Genomic DNA, 26,717 nt, shown 5'->3' with positions numbered 1-26,717 from the left:
GAGACGTCTCAACAATGCGCCTATCAAATGCAAGGATTATTATTATTATGATGATGTATTGGTCAAGAACAAGCGCAGATCTTAGTGAAACCAAGCAGAGCAGCATTGCAGGCTGGACCAGGAACACAGTGCCCAGGTCTCTCAGTGGTTGGGTCTCACCGACCCCCCCTTCAAGGGGCCCCTTAGGGTTGATCCATCTGTCGATGATGCCTTTGTGTCGGCTCACTTGAATCCCTCGAGGTGGCCACGTTAATTGGGATGTGTTGCTGCATGTGCTTCGATTGGGATTCGTTTTTGACGATAGGGCACTGCACTCATTTGAGATGCAGATCGTTCCCAAAATACGTCGGCAGCACTTTCCATGTTCAGCACAAATAGTCCTTGGCTGGTGTGGAGCTAAGTCCTTGTGCTGCCTCTGAAGCAGGATAAACGGGGAGGAGAAAGGAGGTTTCATAAACGCTGAGCTGAGCTGCCTATCATCTCATTCATTGTTGATCCTTCCAGGATTGAGCAGCCTCTCGAATGCTTCTTTGTGCGTCGGGAGCTTTGTGTTGGTGATGTGAGGACGAGTAAGTAAAAAAGCCTCCCCGGTGAGCTTTAAAGGTCTGAGCAAAAGTTAGAACCTGAAACTTAGGGTAAATTCTCTTTGTGTTAGTTCACTTGTTGTATATTTCCCATTGACTGTGAAATAACTTGTGGTAATGAATCCCAACACTTAGCACCTTATTTAACAGTTGAGGAAAATTGCTTCCTGAAACTGTTAGTGAACTGGCAGAGTGACTTGCTTAGTTTAGTGGCAGATCTAAAACCAAATCCGTCGTATATCTCAAATTATTCTAATATTCAAACTAACTGACATAGAAAGTTGTAAGTCGGTAGTAAACGGAGGAGTCCGATGGAGTTGAGTACTGCAGGCTGATTGAAGCTGGTTCAGTGGTTGAGAAATGGGCAGTGCAATGCCATAAAGGAGACGTGGGGGGATTAGCAGCGCTAAATTTGTTCTATCTTGAAAGCGTTCTCTCGGCAAAGCCACAAAGGTGGTCTCGGCGGCTCCTCACCATGCATCTGGTCCTCGAGACATCCCAGGACGCGATGTTCCAGCTGTTCCCGTACCTGACAACCAATACGGAAAGCACCCGGAATGCCGTGAATCGTGTGTAAGTTCAGACATCTTTTGATTGCGTTCCTGCAGTGTTGATAACACTCCTGGTGCTCTGAGACGCTATCCTGTGTGAGCAATGCAATATAACTAACTGCATGTTGTGGTTAACGTGTGGAGACTGGTGAATTGGGACGCAAACCTGTATTCTGTGAGGTTCCAAGTCACTTTGTGTCCTGGCTCAATGGTTATTATTATTAAAAAGTTATTATAAAGTAGACTTGTCGTGGCAGGAGATTCGGTAATCCAAACTCAGGATTCAGATTGAACGCCCGTTTAAAACACGGCAAGTGCCGTGAAATTACCTTGCTTTCAACTGTAAAGCGACTGAGCAGCAAAATGTTTCCTTCTCTGCAATCGCTCTTGCCAGGGGTAGCGTCTGCACAACCAGGCTCCTGCTCAGAGCTGCGCTGATTGACGACACATTAATAGATCGCCCAAGGTCTTTTAAGGGACCGCGTTAGTGACAGACTTGAGCACAGCCAAATCCAATCGCACCACCTACCGTTATAGTGCTGCGGTGAAAGGATAGCTGCTTTATAGCTGGTTTAGAGAGTCAATCAGCACAGGCACGGTGGGCCAAATGATTTCCTTCTGGGCTATAAATTCCTATGGTTTTCGGGTGTCGTCTCAAGGTAATTTCATTCACTGCCCAAAACGGTGAATTGCTGCACATTTCGTTCATTGTTCACCTACAAAACACACAATCACTGACTTCAATGACACTGTATCCTGTGAAGCTTTGAGACATCCTTCAGATGTGAAAAATACTATTTCAAATGTAAGCATTATTATTATTTGCACATTACACATTTCTATTGTATTTCCAGCTTACATGCTACAGGAAACGCACAGAGCAACAGAGAGTAACTAAGGTTTCCTCAAACCTCCTCAGTGAGATCACTCGGTGCTTAATAATTAAGTAAATGTTTGGCGCCAGACATAGCTTCTGATTTATGCTGTTAAACTTGTTAAACTGAGGCTGCTAACCTCCTGAAGTGGCCATAACTGGTTCGCTACCCTTTAATATAGACTTGGCACACGTTCCTGGTTCTTTGCTTGTTGTTTTCCTTTCTATCCCACTCTGTTGTTGTTCTCTCTCGCCCCCTTTCTCTCTCTATACATAGACAACACATTTCACTAACTCACTCAAACACATCACTCACATACATGCTCACTCGTTCACTTTCTCACAAAATATACAGTCAGTTCTCTTTACAGTATATTCTGCGAAATACTTTGAGACGTCTCAACGACGTGTTAAGGCGCTATATCAAATGCCGGGATTATTATTATAATAATTATTATTATTGTTAACTATTAATAAATGTGGTGCCTTTTAATATCTCCCATCTACTGGTTTCACCAGGGCGGCAGCCTCAAGTGGGCTTGTGTTGATCAGTAAAGATTGTAAAATATCGACAATGCCTGCATTTGCTCATGTATGTGGCAATGATTACCAATGGATGACAATTATTCCAGTCTGTGGATGTTAACAGTGCAACAGTACAAAACAAGAGAAATTTCAGGCTGCGGAACTATATAATGGAATCGCTGTAGACACTAGATACTGGCGTAGGTAGCGGTATTAATGGTGTTATTCTGTGTTCAGTACACTTCAGCTTTCCAGGCTTTGTTGTATTCTATCCCACTCCATTGTTGTTCTCTCTCTCACTCCTCCCCTCCCTACATAAAATCTAAGAAACCTACGTGTGCCACTCACTTAATTGCAACAGTTGAGATATTGAATGTTGTGTTTAGTGGTGGTTTGTCTGCAGGTAGAAGTGCTGTGTACAGAGGATCCCCGTGTGGGATGCACCTGAGCTCTCCAATGATTCATAGACAACAGTGCGTTTCACTTCTCTTACCCCCATCACACTCACACACACACACATACATGTGCGTGATAATCCTGATTTTTCTACAGTTCTGTAATTCTGACTGTCCTTGGTCCTCTTCCTTCTCAACCTCTTCTGAACCTGCTCCTTGATCTTCCTGGCTTCAGTAGATGCATCTGCGACATAGTCATCAGCACGTCAAGGTCACCAGGCAACAGGCGGTGTTTCCTTCTGTTCTCAGCCACGTTTCTATAGCTTCACATATCTCTGCCTTCCCTAAAGCCCAATATTCTTCGGTAGTTGAAAGGAACAAGAATTTGTTCTAAGACCCTCGATTGAAGCAGTTCATTGGCCCTTTGAAAACTAGATCAGGAGCCCTATTTTGTTGTTTTCGTGCTACTTTGAAATTGAAGTTGGCCAGCGTTTCTAACCAGCACTAAAGTAAAATATTGATTTGTGTAAAAGCTCTTTCTTGTTAGTGTGCCAACGCTTGATATCTAGATGTTTAATTTGATCTTCAGAGAGAGGCTAGGCATAAGGACATTTTGTAGTTGGATGTAATATGGTAATTCTAGAAACGTGTGCCCAAGAGAAATGGTAATTCCAAAAGCAACGTTGTGCTTAGCACATCAGCGTTCTTTGCCTCTCTGCAGATAACCCTTTCCCAATGTCAGGCATTCGATTGCATCAGGACTCTTGCCTTTTCAGGTATACGCTCAGTTTGGCACAACTGATAGCACTTTGAACCTTGTTTCAGAAGCTTGTGGGTTTGAGCCCCACATCTGGACTTGATTTCAGGCCCAATAGGGAGGAGGTAAAGTGCTGGGAAAGTAATCGGTGGTTGATTGGTTGGAAGAGAATTAATCTACGGTTTCTGAGATGTATCTGTGCCACTTCTGTTAGTTCCTGTCAATACTCCATTAATTCTATCTCTCTCTCTCTTTCAGTCTCAGTGACAGTTTCTTCACGGTTAAAGGCGCAGCACTGTTTCTTCAGCAAGGAAGCGGCCCACAGGTACCAAGATGTTACCACCACCACAAATATGCAGGTGAGCCACGCAGGAGCTGAGACTACGGGGAAATCTCCCCTACTGTGCGCCTTAGCTAAATACTGCTCGTCAATTATGGTTCTGCAATGCCTCTCTGCCAAAAAGATAAATAAATAATGACAAAATAATAATAATTCAGTCACTCAATCTACCACTGTTTGCGGGGACACTGCTGTGCGCAATTGGCTGCCGCGTTTCGCCCACAAAATATACAGTCAATTCACTTTACAGTGTATTCTGTGAAGCGCTTTGAGATGTCATCGAAGGCGTGATAGGACCCTATATCAAATGGGAGTATTATTAAAATTCACGAGAGGTATAAACAAGGTCGTTGAGCTGATTTGATCTCGCCCTTCCACCATAACACCTTCACAAGCTGTTTCTTAAATGATGTGCTTACGTCGCAGTGTGTGCGCCAGGAGGTACAAAGCAGTAATTCAATCAAGTGAGCTCTTGACTTTCTCAACCTCGATGGAGCTGCGTGTGTTTTTGTAATGAAGGAAGCCAGGATGTCACGATTGTGAATACAACCTTCAGTTCTATCCACTGCAGAATATAAATGGCCCTACTGCTCACTTCATTCCCCAAATCAGATTCCAGGTCCATGGAAATGTAAGCCTAACAATAGTCCTTCCATTTGGTCCAGCTCCTTTCACATTGGGAGGATGTCTCAAAGCACTTCACAGGATTTACTGTGAAGCGTAGTGACTGGATTTGTAGGTGAATGCAGCAGTCCAGTTGCGTGCAGTAGTGACCCACAAGAGATCGATAGATTTTTAAAAACTAAAGGGAATAAGGGGTATGGGGATGGATAGATAATGGGGTAAATGGAATTAGGTTAGAAGATCAGCCACAATCTTATTAAATGGCGGGGCAGGCTCGAGGGGCCGAATGGCCTACTCCTGCTCCTATTTCTTATGTTCTTAATGTGTATGAAAGTACTACAAGAAAGTTTAGAACCTTTATTGGTTCACAAGGGCAAGGCTGCTTCTAGAGATAAGAAACAACCATGCAGGGCAGGGTCTCAGAGCGCTTAGACCTCAACACGCCCCAACATTAAGAGGATTTCTAGCACTGGGATTTCCTGAGAAATTATTAGCGTCACGCACTTGTGACTTTTGCTTACCTACCAACCTGTCACTGATGTACTGCATGATATTTCATAATTTGCCACAAAAAAGTGCTTAAAGCAAATCAATATTCCAAGTAAGTGTTCTAGTCAGTTCTTTGATGATATCATACCTGTGTAATCTTGCTGTGATCTATCTCTCCCAGGCTTTACAGCACCAATTTGGGCCACTCTATAGTGGCTCTTCCTTTTGATCACAATTTCCTCCTAACTATTCTAGGCCAACCATAAAACCATCCTTGCTTGGCTCCCTATTGCCCAGCAGAGTGACTTTAAGATCCTCCATTCTATCTTTCAAATGCCTCTTCGTCCCTGCCCCATCCTACCTTTGTTAACTAAGTGCTCTGAGTCGCTACCCTGCGTGAAGGGTACTATATATATAAATGCAAGTTGTTGTTGTTGATCTGCAGATTTTCTTCTCTCCACTCCCTATAGCCCAGCATCCCATTAGCTTTGGTTTATTGCTACCTCACACTGTTTGGCCATGTTGAAGGACTTATATTGGCCATCAGTGCTTAACAAATCTAGTCTCTTGACTTTTTAAGAGCCCTAGAGTGTAGTTAATTTGTCATGGAAGATTGTTGATGTCAAGCCCTGGAACCTATCTAAGACCTCTCAGTAACTCATAATAAAAAGTTCTTAAATCGAGGACTGTTTGTCGGACACTGCTCTGTGCAATTGGCTGCTGTGTTTCATCCACAATATGCACAGTCAATCCATTATACAGTATATCCTGTGAAGCGCTTTGAGACAGTCTCAGTGACCTGGTAAGGCGCTATATCAAATGCAAGGATTATTATTATTATTAATAATTTGAGTCCCAGAACTCACCCAACTTGTGCTGAGAGGATGTGGGCCATCAGGTTGTTATTTCTCTCTCACCTACTCGTGGAAATTCCAGAGATAGATTGATGGAATGGAATGCGAGCGCTCTCCCTGGAGGGACGCATCCTGCTTACCTTACCTAATTCCAGAAAATATTAGGTGCAGTTTGGTAAGAGCCAAGGCTTGGGGGAGCCCAGTGTGTGCGTTGGGGTAACTGCTGGAGCCTAAGCAGCTAAAACTGCATGTTAAAAAAGTTGAGAGAAACCTACTGCTTTTAAACCTTAAACTTTTAAACTGTTTATCTGGGAACAGCCTAAATTCTTCATCTTGTTCAGAACAGCACATGTTATTGCTGTCAGAAGTTTAATTGATGAGCAGTGATGCTGAGTCCTGGCCATTACTGTTGGCAGATTGTGGCTTAAAACAGCTTCCCCAGCCAAGGTGCTGTTATTCAGAGGTTTTTGCAGTGCAAATGAGATAAAACGGGGACAAGGAGAGACTGTACAGTCCCTCTAACAATGTTCTAACTCAAGTACTGTGCTTTAGTACTGGTCTATTAATGTGCTCTGCAGCACATGGCTTATAAGGGAAAAATTAATGCTAAATGTGGAGTCGTTCGATTCCTGGGCAGGGCGAAACCTTAGGCAATTTCCTTACTCCACACAATGCAAAGATTATTATAATAATAGCCAATAATAATAATAATCCTTGCATTTGATACAGCGCCTTATCGCGTCATTGGGACGTCTCAGCGCTTGGTTCACAGAATATACTGTAAAGTGGAGTGACTGTGTATTTTGTGGGCGAAACGCGGGAGCCAATTCCAATTGCAAAGATGTAAAATTGATCATTCACTTCACGGCTGTTTGTGGGACATTGCTGCGCGCAAAAGTGGCTGCCATGTTCACCTACAAATGCAGCAATTGATGTTGAGCTCCTTTCCGTGGTTGTGATGGTATTTTTATTGTTGTACTGCAGGAGATCTCCAGCTGCACCTCCAGGTGATGATAAACCATCTCCGCTCGGAGGACAGGATCAAGCTGGTAAGTGAAAACAATTGACTGTTACCAGGCAGTGAGGGGAGGTGGTGGAGCCCTGAATCAAAGCTCTCTTTTTTGTCATACCACATTTGGCTCACAAAATACTCAGTCAATCCACTTTACAGTCTATTCTGTGAAGAGCTTTGAGACCTCTCAACGACCTGATAAGGCGCTGTATCAGATGCAAGGATTATTATTACTATGTCCCTAACTACCCTTACATCTTGAGTATCCCTTTCAAACATCGCAAATGGATGCTGCTTCGACGGTCGTCTGTGATAGTGCATTCCACATCCTCTTTGTATGAAGAGATATTTCCTGATGTTTTGTCACCTTTAACTGGTTTAACTCTAAATCAGAGGAGCGTGTATTGAGCTTGGCATGTCCCTTATTTTAAATCTCTTGGATTGTGTTTGCAGGCTGTGCGCTTGGAGAGTACGTGGGCTAATCGAATCCGGTACATGGTAGTTGTGTATACAAGCGGACACCAAGATACAGAGGAGAATGTACTACTAGGGATGGACTTTTCAGCCAAGGAGAGGTATGTAGAGTGCAGGCATGTTGGGGGAACGGGGAACGGAAAGGGCGCAGGGGTGGGAGTGGACTGCATTGTTGGAGGTTCCGTCATTTAGATGAGAAGTTAAGCCAATTCGCCTACAAACAGTCACTGCACTTCAGTGAAAATTCCTGTGGCAACCCAATGGCCTGGAAGTTGACCATTTGACTTTGCACACCGTCTCACAGAATTTAGCAGCCAGCTAGTTTGCTCACATCAATTAGTTTTGGAAGGTTAAGGCGCTCTGGGAAGCTTCCCTCCGTGAAGGACGCTATATAAATGCTTGTTGTTGTTGCTGTTGTTTGTGTAAATGTATTGGTGTGGTTTTACATGCTCTGAACACGTGTCTTTCATGACGTCACGTTACTGAACCAGTGTTGAAATGTTTTCCTTCTCCCAAGTAACACGTGCACTATAGGGATGGTGCTTCCTCTCTGGAGTGACACGACGATTCATTTGGACGGAGACGGGTAAGTTACTGGATTGCTTTTCTATCCTAAAGTACGAAGAAAAATTTGCCAGGATTAATATTGATGATAATGCGCTATAAACAGGGCACTCCCATTTAATTGCATATCGGATAATTTAGCCAAGATCATTCGTGGATAGCGGACGTACACATTGGGGTTCCTCTAGTCTGACAGCACAGGAGCTGCAGAGGAGAATGGTAACGTACGGAATTCTAAGCCTTAACCATCACCAATACCGGTCACAGGAACTCCAATTGGAGTATGTGTGTTCCAAGTACTTCTCCCTAAATTTACACTAAGGAAACTAACTACCTCCGGTGTTTTCTATGTGCTACTGACTTCTGTGTAGTATGTTACACTAACCTCCGTTTTCTTCAGTGGGTTCAGTGTGAGTACTGCAAGCCGTATCCACATCTTCAAGCCCGTCTCCGTGCAAGCCATGTGGTAAGTGCTGAACTCTGTTGCCCATTGTGGTTCTTGTGGTAGATTTAATACTTCTATAGCCTTTCGGGCTGTGTTAGCGCAGTGGCTGAGGGTGGTTGCTTGCTTACGTTCCTTGCAGGTCAGCACTGCAGATTCTGCACAAGTCCTGCGAGATCGCACGCCGCTACAATTACTACCCATCGGGCATTGCCTTGACCTGGACCAGTTATTATGAAAGCTGCATCAGCTCTGACCAAAGTTGTATTAATGAATGGAACGCGATGAAAGACCTGCAGTCCACACGGCCTGACTCACCTGCTCTCTTCGTCGATAAGTGAGTAAAGCTTCCACCTCGTCTTTTGGGTGGGCTTGGGGGGGTTTAGGGGAGAGGTTGGCTGAGATTTCATGTCCTCAGTGCTCCTTAACAGCAGGTTTCACTGAACTTATCTCACACGTGGTAACCCATCATCGTGCTTAAGAGAATCCAAACAAAACCGAGAATTCCAGGAATCCCACCTACACATTGAAATCCCAGAGATAGATCGTTGGAATGGAATGCGCTCTCTTTCGTTCTCTCTCTCTCTCTTTCCCTGGAGGGACTTGTCCTGCTAACCTTATTCCGGAACGTATTAGGCTCAGTTTGGCAAGAGCCATTGAATTGGCAAGCTTTCCCGCTGCTCGTCCAGCTAGGACGGCCTTACCCCTTAGTAAGTGCTTTGGTTAGCAGGATTAACAGGAGCTGAGTGGGATGACTCGTTGCCCCAAAGTGCCTGGTTGGTAATGAGACAGATCTGTGTATTTCTTTGCAGACCAACTGAGAATGAATTGACCGAGCGGCTAATAAAAACCAAGCTACGATGTTTAATGATGAGCAGGGATTTGGAGAACGTCACCTCTAAGGAGGTAAGGCATTTGCAATAGTTTGAGGCGAAAATCCCATTGATACTGGGGGAAGAAATACTTTGAAGGGATTCAGATCATTTTTACTTTAGTTGCAACCGTATGATTTACTGCAGTAGATAACGTACAATAACACCTTGCAACTGTTGTGACTAAATGTGTGCCATAAAGAAACGCATTATAACACGGCAGCGTTTGCATTTTGTATTTTTTTATATAACTGTCTATACTTATCGGTGTATTCCTGCCTTTTATACAGATTCGGAATGAGCTGGAACAGCAGATGACCTGTAATCTGAAGGAGTACAAAGGGTTTATTGACAATGAAATGCTGACTATTCTAGGGCAAATGGACAAAGCTTCGCTCATATTTGATCATCTTTATCTGGTAACGTTTCCCCCATTTGTGTGCGTGTGTGTGTGTTGTGCTCCAGCTCTTTGATCACAGGGTGCTGTGGGATTCTTTAAACACCGGTGAACTTGCCTAAATACAGTGAACAATTGTGCGTCGCTCTCAACCGTCCCACCCCCACGCACTGCAGGATTGACCGTTGATCCGCGTTCCTTGCAAATGATTGCTTGTGCGGGACATTGCTGTGTGCAAATTGGCTGCCTCGTTCACTTACAAAATTCATGGTCACCAAATCCTACAGGAAAATTATGATTCTATGAAAATTTGGTAAAATGCTTGGAGACATGAATGGCACTGTATGAAATCAAAGATGATTATAGGATCCCAAACTATGTAAGTACCAGATTGTTGGGGATTTGAAGTGAATGACCAGTTTTATCAGGGGGATTTGTTGGTCAGGGCATCGGGGGGGTGGGGGGCGCTGAGGGGGGGAGATACAGTGAAAGCTCACAGTCACTATTTGTAAACGATTATGGCAGCCATGCACTGAAATAATAATAATTCTTATATAGCGCTTTTCACATTAAATAGACGTCTCAAAGCTCCTCACCTTTACTGTAAAGTGCAATGACTGTGTTTTGTGGGCGAATGCGGCAACCAATTCCTCATATCCCACAAACAACAAAGTGATTAACCAAAGTGTCATTTATAAGGAATATGGAAACATGTTTTTTTATATATCCTAGGAAATTAGCTAAAAGTGCGGAGGGATGAAGGTTTCTCTCGCACCAGATGTCTCTCTCTCTCTCCCCCATTTATTTTTGTTCATCGGGGACTGGTTCCGTGTTTCTGAAACAAAATCGAAAGCGAATCCTATTTTGAAATGCCTTCGGTAATGTAGTAGCAACAGATGTTGGACTCCCCAGCGCACGAGGCAAAAATGATTTCACGAGCGAAGGAACCGCTAAGTTGTTGACTCGCACGCACGATTGAGGCTTCGAAGGAACTGGCAACGGTTGCGGTCCTTAGCGAGACCATTTTGTGAGGCGAGTCTGTGTTTATCACCACCTTATCCTGATGTCTGCCCACATCTGGGGTTTTAGAAGCAGCCGAAGGGTTGATGGGCCGGGAGAATGACCAGATTAATTGCGAGCCGCGTGACAGAGCTAGACGAGTTTTGGTTACGGCTGCGGGTTTGGTTCCCAGTCGTTGCTGACACAATGCGTCAGCCCAAAAATAAGCGATGAGCGTCCGCAAACATTAATTACAGCGAGGCAGACTGTAATTGGCCACCTTTGGGATTAACTTTCATGGTTTTTGCTGACAGATCGACTCGTGCTGCATCTGATCTGAATTGCTAATACATATTCAACGACTTCAATTAGCCTATTGCTGAAGGCAGCGTTCAGTTTGCAGGGTTCTGCTTTGCTTTTTCCTTGTGTTAATGACGACTGATAAATTATGATAATCCGTGCATTTGATATTGCGCCTTATCACGTCGTTGAGACGCCTCAAAGCTCTTCACAGAGTATATTGCGAAGTGAATTGACTGTGTATTTTGTAGGTGAAGCGCGGCAGCCAATTGATTGACCAAAATTTTTTAGGGGAGGTTGTGTGTGTGTGTGTGTGTGTGTGAGAGAGAGAATCTGTCAGGGTGCACAATTTCTCAGTACAGTGCTGCTCATCCTCTCCTGCCTGTGCCATGCTTGGTTTAACAACAATAATAATAATCCCTGCATTTGATACCGTGCCTTATTATGCCGTTGAGATGTCTTAAAGCGCTTCACAGGATATACTGTAAAGTGCAGTGACTGTGTATTTTGTGGGCGAGACTTGGCAGCCAGTGTCCCACAAACAGCCATGGAGCGAGTGAAATAATTTTATTTTATAATCCCAATTCACTACTATTTTGCTCCAGCTGCAAGCAGCTTTATTTACTGCATTCCCTGTTACAAAACCCAAGTTGATGTGCATCTCCAGCATCAGCCTTAAATAAGTGAATGGTGTGGAAGCTCTGGAATACTGCAGTGTGGCATTTATATAGCAGAACATCTCAGCAACAACTTGCACTTACGTATACAGTGCTCTTCACATAGGATAAAGTCTCTGAGCGCTTCACAGTGACACATCTCAAGTGTTTTACATACGTGGAAAGGGTATGTTCATTGTATTCATTGCCATTTTAGGGTTCAGAGTGGAACGCATCAAATCTGGAGGAGCTTCAGGGAGCAGGGTGAGTACTCATAATAATAGTCCTTGCACTTGATATAGGACATTATCACATTGCCGTTGAGACATTTCAAAGCGCTTCGCAGGATACACAGTGTAAAGTGTAGTGACTATTTTTTGTAGGCGAACGATTTTCACTATAGCATGTAGTGCCTGCATATTTTGCGGACAAACTCATAAAATCTCATGAGATAAAGAACTTTGTAGTACCAGAACAGATCCTAAATTTCTTATATTAATGGAAAATTTCTCCAAAAACCTCTCACAGTTTTAAATGTTGAAAGAATCGTTACTCTTACCTTTTGTCACCTGTTGTTTTTGTTAGACTCCGAACGGCTTGTATTGAAGGTGATTCCCTGACTGTGTTGTTGGGCTCTTGCAGTGTCGGCTACATCTTGAACGTAACGAGAGAGATTGATAACTTCTTCTCTGGATTATTTGATTATCACAACATTCGGGTCTTTGACGAGGATACGACAGACCTACTCTCGTTTTGGAACGACACGTATAACTTCATCACAAAAGCCAAGTGAGTCGAAAAATACTTTCAGCTATAAAACAAATATTTGGCCAAAAAAATGCCCTCTTTGCACATAGATAAAGCCGTCCATAAATTATTATTAATAATAAGCCTTGCATTTGATATAGCTCCTTATCACGTCTTCGAGACGTCTCACAGCGCTTCACAGGATATGCTGTAAAATGGATTGACTGCGTATTTTGCGGCAGCCATTTGCGCACAGCGGTGTCCCACAAACAGTCGTGGTTCCTTGCTTTTCTAGGAAAAATCACTCCAAGTGTCTGGTCCATTGCAAAATGGGGGTTAGCCGCTCTGCCTCCACAGTCATCGCTTATGCCATGAAGGAGTACGGCTGGTCGCTGGAGAGAGCCTACAAGTATGTGAAGGAGAAGCGAAGTATTGCACAGCCCAACACGGGGTTCATGAAACAACTGGCGGAATATGAAGGCATTTTAGATGCCAGGTAACTAATCCCTGGCGCTGAGCGAGGCCGAACACAGTCGCAAATTAAATTGTACGTTACTTTTATTTTGGTTTATTTTGGGCTCTTAACCAGCTGAAACTGCCTTAGCTTACCATTGATAACGCTGTCTGGTAAGCTTTGCAACTGAAACCACCGCCGAGAATCATTAACATGTTCTATTTTAACGCTTAATATCGCTTTCCGAAGAGCGCCCCCACACCCACACCCCAACCATGGATGAGTAAACACCCCATCTCCCCCCCCACCCCGCGCACACGCGGTTGTACCCAAAGCGGTTTATAAGTGGGAGTTAGGGGACGTCTCCCCAAAACAGCACTGAAATACTGGGACCCGTTTGTGGTGAGCTGAATGGCTAACCATTCAAAGAGAGTCTGGGGTCTGCTTGTGAGGGTGTGGAAGCAGGTGGGCCCACAGTGTGCGGAGCTCTTTCGGTCCGCAGCGTCCTCACCTTTTGTCTTTCTCTCTTCTCTTTCTTCCGAGCAGTAAACAGCGACATAACAGCCTGTGGCGACGCAACTCCGACGGCGACTTACAGGAGACGGTGAGAGACGGCACGTTCTCAAGCGGGAGGTCGTTGTCGAACCAGGACGACGAGAGCAGCGGTGACCCAGAGACTCCGCAGACGTGTGGGAAGCAGATCTCTGAGCCGCCTCGCAGGCAGGGCTTGGCGAAGGATCCGACCCAAGCGGTGAACTCCAACTACTACTTCAGGTGCCTGTCGGACCCCAGCGTAGACGGGAGTTCTTACACCGAGGGGCCGAAGGAGTCCGAGCCCTTCTCGGACTGCATCGACAAGGGGGAGCGAGACGCGCTGCGGGTGGATAATGTGGGTTTTCGGTACAAAGGAGACGGCATCCCCGAGTCAAGGGTCATTCGGTCGCCTCAGCCCTGGGACACTTACGAAGGTGAAGAGAGAATGCGGAGCCACCAGGGAATCAGCTACCAGCCGTTCCGAGCGGTGGAGGAGCCGGAGGAGAACAAGAACACGCTCGGACTTGGGGTGAAGCACACGGAGGAGGACAAGGCCCTGGCCAACGGGCCCAGCCCCGGACATGCGTCGGGGACCAATGAGAGCCTGGCGAACGTACAGGAAGCGAGCACCAACGTCGAGAATCAGCTGAACAAAGACAATGCCAACAACAACAACAACGCTGCCAGAATCTGTTCGAAGGGGGATGGAGTAAGTACTGATACAAAAGGACCCTCAGCCCTGAGACGCCTTCCAACCCCTCTTATCCTGATTCCCCGTTAACGCTGCTGTGAAACCGTAAAGGTACCACTGTAAATACCTGCCATCGTAAAGATATATAATATATACATACACGCAATGTGAGTTTCCTAACATTTTCGGGTTACATTCTAACTTAATGGCAGTTTGATACCAGTTCCGCCCGGGTTTAGAAACTCCGACTCGTTGCAAGTAAATTTCCCGTCTCACAACACACTTGCCTTGTCTTTCTCCGCCAAACGTATTCAGACGCATTAAATGCCCTGTTATCTGCACTAATGTCTACATTCTCCACATTTCGCCGTGGTGACCGAGGCTTGGACCTCGCACAAGCCACATATTGTTTATTCCAATAACCTTCAGGGGATAAATTGGTGCTAAAAGAGTTAAAGTAAATTGTAAACTCCCAGTGTATGCTCTGATTGCCTAACTTCCAGGAGTCTATCAATGTCATTGTCCACTACCAGTCTGTCTCTCCGGTCGTTCACAACCCTCCAGAATCTGCGGAGCAAACGCATTGATTGTCCCTGCCCGAGTCTGTGACTCACTGGGAAGTTTTGGTGGAAATCCTGGACAGAATCAGGATGAAGGCAAAAGACGTCGCAATGCGTTTCTAAACTTGATTCAACAGAAAGTGCTTAAACACGCACACGTCCAGGGCACCAAATAAATCAAGCGCACAGTTGCACGCGGTTTCATTTGCAATGAAAGTCATCTCTGTTCTCTGCGAAACGGAGTCTGCATGGTCCACCGTCCATCCCCAGATCCTAAGGGGTGAGGCCTCACAGCACAAATCTATCTTGATTCAATAATAACTGAATTGAATGGTTTCTATACTAAACTGTATGTGTGACAAAGGTTCAGCAGAGGGAGCTCTGCTGGGGTTAAGGACAGAGCACAGGGAGCTTTATGCCTCGTGTTATCTCTATGATATCTCACCTGTGCCTGCTGACGCTGACTCAAAGTCAGTCAGATACACTGCCTAATGCTGACTCAACTGATGGCTCAAAGGGCATTTTGCAGCATTATAAACCACATTCAACTTGAACACAAAATCCCACCCCCAATAGTGCCAGAAAACTACCACTTATTCATATTTAAAACCTTTTTTTTTAACAAAACAAAAGAGCAACAAGGAACCTTGTGCATATTTACCAGATGGGTGGAAATTATTTACTAGGGATAAATAGTTCAGTGAATCTCTTAAGGTGCCGTCCTTGATTTGCGTAATACTGAGAGTGACTTTTGTTACTGGGTTGTGCAATGTGTCCTTTGGAAAGAATAAAGAATCTGTCTGGCATCATAGTCCATTTATGTTTCTGTCTGTGGGTGGCTACTCTCAAAGAGGTTTCCTTCGATAGCAGACGGCTTTTATTCTTCATTGGATGAGTCTCATGTCTCAAAATGGGGAGTAATGCGATCACAATGGATTTCTTCTCTTTTCCCCTCTTTTCTCTGCTCCAGTTCTCTGCCTCTTTTCTCTTCCTCTCATGGAAGCAGCGGCTCGCACTGGCTTTGTAGTGGAGTCCTGTAGTGTAGTGGTTAGTGAGTTCGCCTTGCAAGCGAGAGGACCCAGGTTTGATTCCCGGGTGGGATGAAACTTCAGGCAAGTTTCCTTACTCCACACGCCTCTGTTTACCCGGCAGTAAGTAGGAATCCGTAAAAATCCCTCAAAAGAAAATTGCGTTATTCAATCCACGACTGTTTGTGGGACATGCTGTGGGACATTAGCTGCCACGTTTCGCCCATAAAACAGTCAGTCCACTTTACAAAATACATTCTATGAAGCGCTTTGAGACGTCTCAATGAGTTGATAAGGTGCTATATCAAATGCAAGGACTTATTATACCAACATGACTGAGAAAAAGCCATTAGTATAACGGACACGATGTATTAGGGGTGCCACTGCCACTAATGTTAACCCTGTACACCTAAAAGTACTTAAAATAAAATGTAAATACAATTCCGTTCCATCTCTGCTTCCCTTACATCGCCTTCATTCCCCAATTTTCTGTTATATTTCTCACCAAAAATAATCTGTCCATTCACTCTTGTTTTTAATCTAATTTCACATGCACTTTACTTACCTTCTTTGCTCTATTCCCCAGATTCCATCTACTTTGGAGGTGGGATCCGCATTGAAAAACTTAAATCTATCTGTCTGTTAACGGGCTCCATACACTCATTTTTTTCAAGCGGTCAATTGTGTATTATTGTTTGATGTGTTTAAAGTGTTCAAGAGTAAGAGATAGTGACACCAGCACTGGCAACTTATTCTTGCCCCCATAACTCGCCTGTGGATCTGAAGGCATTAAAGGAGGAGAGAGCGGGTGCATTTCCATTGAAGACCACTGCAAATTGCCAGCACGGCTTATAATAATACTAATAATCTTTGCGTTTGATGTAATGCTTTATCATGTCATTGAGACGTCTCAAAACGCTACACAGGATGTATTGCAAATGTTGAGGCTGTATGATCAAGAGTTTCAAGAATGTTTCTACGCCACACTAAACCTTGTTGATCCACTCACCTAACATACTTATAAACTGTTTCAACTTATACACTGTTTGACTATGGTTCCTAGACTTCCAAACTTCCCAGACTTGGGATGTGCACTGAATAGTAAGTTGCCATGTGCTAGATTTCAGTCTGACAGTCAAGCTGGTGTTACATTGACTTACTTACCTAAGTCTGGCTGATTGTCTCAATTCCTAATGTGAGGAATAGCATCCTACCATTTCAGCTCTCCTCGATGGAACAAAGCCATTCTTCAGACTTGTTATCATACAGCTGTTCTTACTTGGTACAAAAATCAGCATCCAGGTGTTAGATGACAATTCCAGCGCTCCCAACGGCATTAGAGAGTTACACACCACGTGACATTCAATACAGTAAAACTCGCATAAGTCTGAACTGTATAAATCGTATAATCGCACAAGCCGTACATCTGCCCAAGGCCCGTTCAGGAGTTTATATTCCATGCAAGTTTGACATAACTCCTACTTTGCATAAGTCATATTAAATATATGGTCCCAACTCGTATGACTTATGTGAGGTTTACTGTAACAAATTACATTTGTGTTGCGCCTTTCCCGTCGGGAGGACGTTCCAAATCAACTGTGAGCTGCAGTAGGAGCACTGGAATGGTATCCAGGAATGGGAAGGGCATCCCAAGGGCTGTGACGCCCTCTACAGGCAAGTAACCTGTCGACATTCGTGAACGATGGCGGCTTGGGATGGGGTACTGGAGTCAGCCAGAGGCTATGGAACCACATCCCAGTAAGAGGAGCAGAGAGGCACAAGGCAGTGGGGAGACGATGAGAAAAAATATATATGGACGCACTCATTCTTGTTTTAAATAAATGGAATTTGAAGACCTTTAAATCCGATTTATTCATAGAACCGAAACACTGTTTTCTTACCCTCTTAATGTGAATTCCCTTTCATATTATTAAAATGTAACCGTTTTTGATGTATTTCCAGGATGTCAATATTACTGGAAGCTCTCCACAGTGTGACACCTCCCTGTACCTTTCTAATGGACGGTTTGGAATCCACAAATGACTCTCCTGTGAGTCTGGACCAGGAACAGACTGGCACAGAGCAGGCCGTAGTGCCTGAGTCAGACAGCTTGGGATATTTATCAGATGTAACTTTAGACGTGCCCATGACCGAGTTATTTTCTGGGACTCCTAGCGAGGCAGAGATTTGCCAAGTGACCGAAGAACCTGTTGGAAGCTTCGATGCCAGTTGCACGACTGAAACGGATTTGAGTCCTTTACACGAAACTGAGGAGGTAATGGACTCGGATGTGGGTTTAGCAACACACAGTGAGGGACAAGGAGAGGGTCAGGAAACCACGGAGACTCTTGAGTCCTGTGAAATTCTGTCCAATTCCACTCATTCGCTCAGTACTGAAACTGAAACTTTGACGGGTGACATGATGAGTTCACAGGTGGATGCAGCACAAGATTTGGAACAAATACAATTACTTGGACCAGAAGTGGAGATATGTGACTGTCCAACAGGTTTCGAGGCTAGCGAGCAGGTGCAAGTTTCTGAAACCCAACAGGCAGAACAAGTAGAGTATGACTTGCATCAATCTGACAAGGAGGTCGACCCAACAGGGAGCAAAGAGGAAAACTCAGCAGAGGTAAATGAGGACACCCCGTTTGCACTTTCTGAGCCTTCGAATGGACAGTTGGTGGAGGACAATCATAAGGTGCCTCGAGTTTGTTGCAACGAAGGGAAGAACGCCAAGCAGATGATATACAACCAGGAGATGGAAAGATCTAAAGTTCAGAGCTACTTGATGCAGCATCAAGAGTCTATCCTTCAGCTGCAGAAGGCTGGGTTGGTGAGGAAACACACCAAAGAACTAGAAAGACTAACCTATTTGAGGTCCTCAAGCAAACGAGAAGCCTCAGAAACTAAGAGAGGTACTTACGTCAAGGACGAGGCTATAGATTTGTTTGCCCAGGATCCTGTGGCAGACATTCAGGACCAAGCTCAATCCTATGAGGATGTTGAGAACAATGTGGTTCCTGAGGCTAATTTTGAAGATTACCCTTTGACGGACGGGGTGTACCAGAAGACCTCGACACCTTGTATCAGCGGCAGGAGCGGGACAGGATTTCTCACCAAGGAACGCCTACAGCAAATCTGTGCCACGCTGATAACGTCCCCCCACGCTACGAGCTTGACTCGCAGTTCCAGCAGCGACAGCATACACAGCATCCGAGGGCAGCCTGGTCTGGTGGAGCTGCGGACACAGGAGATCGAGGCCAGGATGCGCCAGGCGGGACTGACCGTTTGCTCCGAGATGAAGCGATCTCATTCCCTCGCCAAGCTCGCCAGCCTCAACCTGTCCAGCGAAGACCTCTCCCGGGAGAAAGAGGCCGAGAACCTGATGCTCAAGTCAAGCCACGTCAAGCTGGCTGAGAGTTTGCTGTTGCACAATGTCGTTGAGCGGATGTGTTGGAACACAAACCTCCACAGAGAGATGGAGATACAAACCGGTCAGCTCTCACCTGTCAAGCCACTGAACCAATCGATCGAGTTATCGGGTTCTGTGGCGGAGCACAAACTCCTCAACTTGCCTGATATTCAATACTCGGATCAAACCGAACATCTCTGCAGCACCTTTTCCCCCACCAAATGTTCAGCTCCAGACTCCGACGGCACAGGCCAGTGCATGGACTTTATCTCTGTCCCTTCCTTCGGCCTCAACCAATTCCACACTCAGAGCGACAACGAGCTCTACCCCTTGACTGCCCGGGGACACCATGGCAGGACACATCCCGTGCGGAAACTGAGAAAGACGTGCGAGAGAAAGAGAACTAGCAACCCTTTCTATAACACCATGTGATAACTCGACCAGGAGAACACGAGACTCCAGGCTTCCCCCCCACCAACGTTAGCACCTCAAGCCAAAAACATTGTGTTGAGTTTCTGAGAGAAAAAAATGCACAATCTTGCAATAGCCACTCAGCGAATAACCTTCCTTGGCAGATGCCTGTTACTTTGCTTATTTTAGACTGGACCTAACTTGTGTTCTCAAATAGTGTGAGCTCCCATTCTCCTTCCCCCACCCCCCCCCCAATAAATCTCACACAGTCTGTGAAGGACTTTTTTTTATATATGGAAAGAAAAATGCCCAATTTGGCCTATGGAACCGTACTCCAGTGTGTGAGACAGACAGAGCCTTCCAGAATGGTGTTAACGTCACGTCTGCGATGGAAATACGTGACTTGATTTCGGGAGACTTGCAGTTACTTTCATTCTTCATTTTTTTTTTTGCGGGGGTGGGGGAGGGGAGGGTTTTTTTTTCAAGGGGAGAATAATTGGTTGATTGCTATTTACTGTGGATTTTTACCACATTTGGCAAAATTGAATATTCAAAACAATGTGATCTGTCTGTCCAAAACAGGGCAGCTTTACAGAGATGCATTCTGTAAATAATTCCCTCCCTATGGTCATTCCCCTGGTGCTGATGTAATGTAGGACGTTGCTTCTGGTTAGAGAAGGCTTGTAACCGTCGTGATACACTCTCCTGTTCCAAACTCTTCTCGGGGGGGAAAAAAGGGGATCGACTGTTCATATAAAGTGTAGGTATCGGATTCCAGTGCTTTGCTTATCATTTCATTGGTGGACTCTGTGATGTTTTATTGCTGATGATTCTGAACTGTAATGATATTGTCTTCACTGAACTAGCTTGACCCGACCGGCTCTGTGTTTTTCTGTAGTTTATTCACCCTCTCTCCATAAAATTGCCAAGGACCAGACTGTTCTTCTCCTGTTTATGTCCCTCTGCTCAGACTGTTCTGTGCTCGCTATTCACGCATGATTTATTTGTTGCTCGGAATCGTGAGTAAATGATGTATTTTGAGGATGACGTCTTGTACAACGACCCCCCACTCCCCAGCACATCTTCAGTCACTAAGGAGTGAAACCTAAGGCAAGTTTCCTTACTCCACACACGCGCCTCTTTTTACCAAGTAAGTAGGAAGCCAGTTGGTCGATTAGCGGATCGCTTTCCAGGGGTAATAATCTCTCCAAAAGGATAAGAATAATAATTTGGTCACTCAATCCACGGCTGTTTGTGGGATGCTGCTGTGCGCAATTGGCTGCCGCATTTCCCCCACAAGATACAGTCACTGCACTTTACAGCATATTCTGTGAAGCGCTTTGAGACATCTCAATCTGTGAAAAGGCGCTGTATTAATATTGGCAACGGAATGGCGGCCTCTGGTCCGGTTCCTGAGCCAGGCGGGTCCCAGTATTCAAGGCACTGCTGATGACAGCACGGCTCAGCCTGGCTCATCAGCAGGACTTGGAATAACAGACCCAAAAAATAGAGCTTTTATAAATCAGATTGAACGACTGGGATATTTCCAATCCTGTCCCAAGACTTACTGAGAGTGTTCTATAGAGGCTATACTGTCCCTCAAATGACTTACACACTGAAAGCTGCCAATCTCTCTCCCATGTTACATCCTTGCTTAGCAGTGAGTGCAGTTTGTATTTCCCTGTAACCTGGATGGCCGGAGGGAGGGAGGGAGGGGGCTATAGCATTGCTCTCTTCCAAGAACAAATTCACACAAGTTTGAAGGCAGCAAAAGTAAATCATCATCCGTTTAAAAAAAAACAGTGAGAAACTCTGAAAATGCAACTGTGACTTTATCACGATCCTTTTTATTACCAGGTAACTGTTTTAATCGTGTTAAGTATCGTAGCCCACGTGTAAAACACAGTCAGCTATTCCTCACTAGACCCTGAGGTTGTGGTGAGAGAGTCTGTGTAAGTGTACAGTCCAGATGGGTGGTAGCGAGCCATGTTAGGGAGAAAGATGGACAAACTGCCGTGAAAGTTGTGCTTGGAATTTATATGAAAGTGTGGCTTTTTAAGTGTTTCTTTTTTCTGTTTTGTTTGTACCGATCTACTTCAGTGCCTTTATTATGTATGCATGATGGTCATTGAGGCTTGCTATTGGAGCGCATTGTACAGAGCCAAACTCAGCAAATGCCAGAATTCCTGCGAGGAAGTGGTTTCACACCCACACACACTGACTGACCCCTTATGTCTGCTGTAAATTCCCGCTTTTACGTTAACTTATAGTCTAACTTAATTTTGTTGTATTTAAAAAGACAGTAACTTTTTACCGTGAACCTGCAGTTAGCTGTTGGCGTATTGCACTTTTTTTTACATTTTGTTAAGAGTGTTCTGTATGTCGGAAATAAATGGGCTCTTTTTCACTAAACCTGCTGTTTCCAATTGATGTCCTAACCTGAAATGTTTTCCTTGCTTTTAATTGCACGGGAGGATTTCACAAGCTTACCACTGGTCACTAATTAAATCTGCGCGCCTTACTGTCTATAATATCAATAATAATCCTTGCATTTGATCCACCCAGACCTGTCTGGTCATTGGACTCCAGTCTGCTCCACCCTCCCTCAACAACAACAATAAATTGCATTTATATAGCATCTTTCTTTGCTGAAGCATCTCCGAATGCCCCATAATCCAGGGTGAGGTGGTCACCTTCTAAACCGTTACCAACCTGTCCGCTCCCTCCACTCGGTGGGCAATAACCTGCTCCCATGTCTCCCTCCCTGATATGAGAGGACGGAGGAGATGAAACAAGCTGCCAGCCGTGCATTTCGCCTCCTCACTCCATCCATGTTACAGAAGATGTCAGACTGAACCTAGCGATGGTTCTTTATCTGCCACGAAAACAACAGCGCTCGCACACACTGATTTTATATGTTTTTTAAAAAAGGCTTAAAAAACTAAGGCTTCATTTGAGAATTTGCCAAATTCTGGATACTCTGAAAAGCTAAGAAAATAGTACCTCCAGACCTGGGTGGGATTTCCCTCTATATTCCAAATGAGCACAAATTGGGCTGTTGCATTTGCCCACAAATCACAGAGTCGCTACACTATACAGGATATCGTGTGAAGCACCTTGGGATGTGCTGCTGACATGAAAGGTGGTGTCTCTCTCACACTCTTATCGCACTCCCTCTCTCCATTTATTATCCTGGTATCCTGGCCAATAAATCCCCTAAATAAAATTGGTCACTCGCTCCATGGCTCTTCATTGGACATTGCTGTGTGCAACTGGCTGCTGCATTCACCTACTAAAGTACACAGTCACTGCACTTTACATGATATCTTGTGAAGCGCTTTGAGACAAAATGGCGTGATGAGGCGCTAGAATTAAATGCAAGGATTATTATTATTGTGGGTGATAATGACTCCTGATCAGGACTTTGGTTTAATGCATAAAATTTTTCCCCCTTGTGTTGTGTAACTGAACTCACATGATGTTGGGGGGAGGGAAGAGGAGCAAAATACATACACAAGTGCATTGTGAAACAAACCCACATCAAAGTGACCAGTGATTGAATGCTGTCTCCAGGGGAGGGATTGGCAGACAACGTAATGAATCCTAACCTCAGTGGGAGCCTGGATGAGTTTATTCTGCCTGACGTAAGCTTTTTGAAGGGCTGAATCACAGAGTGGAGACTAAAATACCATTTTTATATATAGTGCTAACCCGTCCCTTTGTTCAATCGAGTTCCAGGATGTCGTGCCCTGAGAGAAACACTGGGGTCCCTGTACAACAGGGGCTCAGTGAAATGCTTTCTCCTGCAGTCTGTCCGTGCTTCAGATGAGATGTTAAACCGAGGTCCCGTCTGGCTGTTTGAGTGGCCATTAAAGCGTTCTCGCCACTGAGCCAGAAGGTTATGGGGTTCAAGCCCCACATTGGAACTTGGAATCACCTGGTCTGAACTGACACTAATGCAGTGTTGGGCGGTGTTGCATTGTCACAGGTGCCGTCCTTCGGATGAGACACTAAACCAGGTCCTATCTGCCTGTTCAGGTGGACTTTAAACCTCCTATGGCACTTATACGTATTCGAAAATAAAATAACTCACTATGGCTGTTTGTGTGACATTACTGGCTCCTGTGTTTTGCCCAGAAAATATACAGTCAATCCACTTTACAATATGTCCTGTGAATCACTTTGAGACATCTTGACAATGTGATAAGGCACTATATCAAATGCAAGGATTATGACTTATTATTGTGATGTAGACATTGTCCGGTGAATGCAACTGAGCCAGCGGTGACCACTCTATATGGAGGCTTGGACAACAGTGGATCCGTTCAGCACAGAATTGGCAAAGCCGAGAACAAGGGCTGAAACTGCAGAGCAAATCATGAGATCAATTTGAAACTCAACATAGTGTTTATACTCAGAACTACCTCCGAGAGATGTAGATGGAGAGAAGGGGGAGGTTGCAATTCAGCAATTAATTCTGCTGATCAATCAGCTGGGAACTGGTTCTAATCATGTGCTGAAAGTGGTTCTTGTGAGGTTTGTTGCTGAGCTGTTTGTTGGTGGGTGAAACTCAGTCCTTTCCTGACTGAAGGCAGAATGAGCTTTTCAGCTTATTATAAACATGAGATGATTTCAATGAATTTATAGTTCTCTATTTTGGGCAGTGTTTGATGGTGCTCTGGGACGCGATGTAAGCCAAGCTGTTGTTGTTGACTGGGAAGGAGCTTGGATAACATTCTGTTGTGTAGAGCGGTGGCAAAAGGATCAGCTGCTTTGGGAGAGACGATGAGGTGCAACTCTTACAGATTCACTGTTAAGGCCGTGTTCTTTAGCAATCAGGATTGCACTTACAGGGGGGAGCTGTACGTCTATTTATGTTTGGGCGGTTGAGGTGATAAGGATAAGGTGGAGTCGGTCCTGTAGTGTAGTGGTTAGTGTGCTTGCCTCGCAAGGGAAAGGACCCGGATTTTATTCCCGGGAGAGGCTTGTGGTGGGGTGTTTCCTGAGCTGGTGAGGTACCAACCTTTGTTACTGTATTAAAGGCAGGAGAGACCAGGGCAGCGCTGCACAGCAGAATGATCTAAGTCCAAGGAACTCATTACGTACATTGTTGTATGAAGTGGAGGTCAGTGATCAAGATAAGTGGATTATGGCACTGCGTTGCACAGCATCAGTCAGAGAGGCTTATTCCTGTCTGTCTGCCTGCTTCCAAACTACTTATATTTTACTTGTTACCGAAAGCTGATCAGGATCGAGAACGGGGAACTTTAAATAGTGGGTTGGTTTGTAGGAAGAAGGTGCTGTCCTGAGGGACGTGAGCAGCTGGTTCTTTAATAATAATAATAATAATCCTTGCATTTGATATAGCGCTTTTCACGTCGGGAGGACGTCCCAAAGCGCTTCACAGAACACACTGTAAAGTGAATTGACTGTATATTTGTGGGCGAACGCGGCAGCCAATTGCGCACAGCAATGTCTCACAAACAGTCGTAGATTGAAAATGACCAATTTAATTATTGTTTTTTTTTTCTCTTTTGAACGCTCTGTGGTGGGTGGACTGTCTCTGGTCAGAAGTCACATTGCGTTACTCAGCTGAGATTCAGGTGAAGCAGCCAATCTGGATTTCTAGTTCAGTTTCTCATTAATCTATTACGTCGCCAAGGAGGTTAATCAAAGGCTTGAGCAGTGTTGTAAGGTTCCTAATGGTGCCACTTTGAAAGGGACAGTGGCCTGGCTCTACCACAAATGGACTCTTTTTAAATTGCTTATTTATAAATAGATATATATACACACACACACACACAATATTTTGATTTCTGGGCAGAGTGCCTTAGGCAAGTTACCTTGTTCCATATGTCTCTGTTTACCGAGCAGTAAGTAGGAACCTGGTTGTTAATGGATTGGCGGATCGATTTCCGGAGGTAATAATCCCGCCACAAAAAAAAAGTCACTTCAATCCAAGACTGTTTGCGGGGACGCTGCTGTGCGCAATTGGCTGCTGCGTTTCGCCCACAAAATACAGTCAATTCACTTTGCAGTGTATTCTGTGAAGTGCTTTGAGATGTCTCAACAACGTGATAAAGCTCCATTTCAAATGAAAGGATTATTATCAATAGCATCTTATTTTTCACCTTGTTTTATACAGCGGTAAAATGGAACATCTGAAGGACTCGAGAGAGATGGAAAGGATGGGGACTGAAGAAGGTCGAACCCATGATGGTGAGTGTTCTGTTGGTCCAAAGCTGGAAAAAGGAACCAAGGATCTAGTCTTAATAGGGGAGAAACTCGATGAGAAAGATACAGGAAGGAAAATAATACAAGGTGAACCTTCTGCACGGCAACCATCACTTGATCTTCTGTTGTCGCCCTTTCACCAAACCAAAAGCTGTGTGGAATTTGTGAGCGACAGCGAGTGGGTTCAAACAAAACTCGACACCCTTTTGGCGCCAGAGACCGAAGCACGACCGCGTGAGATGGGTGGTCAACTGAGTGGCGAGAGCGGAGAGCCTACTGAGGGTGGGGCGCTGGTTGTAGAGGGCTTCGAGCAAAGAGATGGTCTCGGTTCAGATCAGATTGCAAACGGTCAGAAAGGAACTGCATGGCGGGTTAGTGAAAAGGTTAGTGAGGTGTCTGAGATGCCACTTATGGAACGGGCAGGATGGGATCTGAGCAAGCAAAGGGCAGGCATTTTCAATCCTGAAGCTGTGGAAAGTGTGGGAGAACTTCCACGGGAGAAAGGGTATCAGGAGGATGTGGGTGATGCGAATGCAGGTGGAAGTAACTGGCTCCAGCTCACGAAATCAGGCCCATGTTTGTCTGGCCGCCAGCTCTGTGACCAGAACCCCTCCAATGAGCTAACGGCAAGTCGTTATAGAGCTGTGCACATGCATGGCCTGATGTCACCCAGGATACCGAGCCACACGATACTGAGTCCAGGCAATCGTGAACTTGGTGACGACCAAGTGAATGACCAGACACCGAGGCTGTGGCCAATCTTACTGACTGCCGAGCTGGCCTCCAACACAGAGCGAGTTGATTGTGAGGAGCAATCTAGCTCTTCCAGCAATGGTGACCAAACAGGGCCACAGGCTGAGGTGTCGTGTGAACCGACCTGTCAATTGGACCCGACTGATGTCGGTTATGGTTTTGGACATTGGAGAGCGTCGAC

General features: G+C 45.0%; 1 protein-coding gene across 1 annotated transcript; it reads left to right on the top strand.

Moving 5' to 3' along the window:
- Nucleotides 1-368: 368 nt before the first annotated feature.
- ssh1b (slingshot protein phosphatase 1b) lies at nt 369-20,331 on the top strand. Its single transcript, XM_042337388.1, has 15 exons — nt 369-1,157; nt 3,945-4,045; nt 6,978-7,042; nt 7,459-7,580; nt 7,997-8,065; nt 8,444-8,509; nt 8,628-8,822; nt 9,298-9,391; nt 9,648-9,776; nt 11,927-11,973; nt 12,352-12,498; nt 12,752-12,952; nt 13,457-14,220; nt 15,060-15,165; nt 17,686-20,331. The coding sequence occupies exons 1-15, from the start codon at nt 1,060-1,062 to the stop codon at nt 19,568-19,570; spliced, it is 4,089 nt and encodes a 1,362-aa protein (XP_042193322.1). The 5' UTR covers nt 369-1,059; the 3' UTR covers nt 19,571-20,331.
- Nucleotides 20,332-26,717: the final 6,386 nt, after the last annotated feature.

The sequence above is a fragment of the Callorhinchus milii genome, unplaced genomic scaffold (genome assembly GCF_018977255.1).
Source record: "Callorhinchus milii isolate IMCB2004 unplaced genomic scaffold, IMCB_Cmil_1.0 Scaffold8, whole genome shotgun sequence".
Taxonomy (NCBI): domain Eukaryota; kingdom Metazoa; phylum Chordata; class Chondrichthyes; order Chimaeriformes; family Callorhinchidae; genus Callorhinchus; species Callorhinchus milii.
This window is presented reverse-complemented; position numbering and strand designations above follow the sequence as displayed.

Coding starts and splice junctions, on each gene's coding strand:
- ssh1b (XM_042337388.1), top strand. CDS start 1,060: ATGCATCTGGTCCTCGAGACATCCCAGGACGCGATGTTCCAGCTGTTC. Junction 4,046..6,977: donor CCACCACCACAAATATGCAG/GTGAGCCACGCA, acceptor GTTGTACTGCAG/GAGATCTCCAGCTGCACCTC. Junction 14,221..15,059: donor CCCTCTTATCCTGATTCCCC/GTTAACGCTGCT, acceptor TGTGTGACAAAG/GTTCAGCAGAGGGAGCTCTG.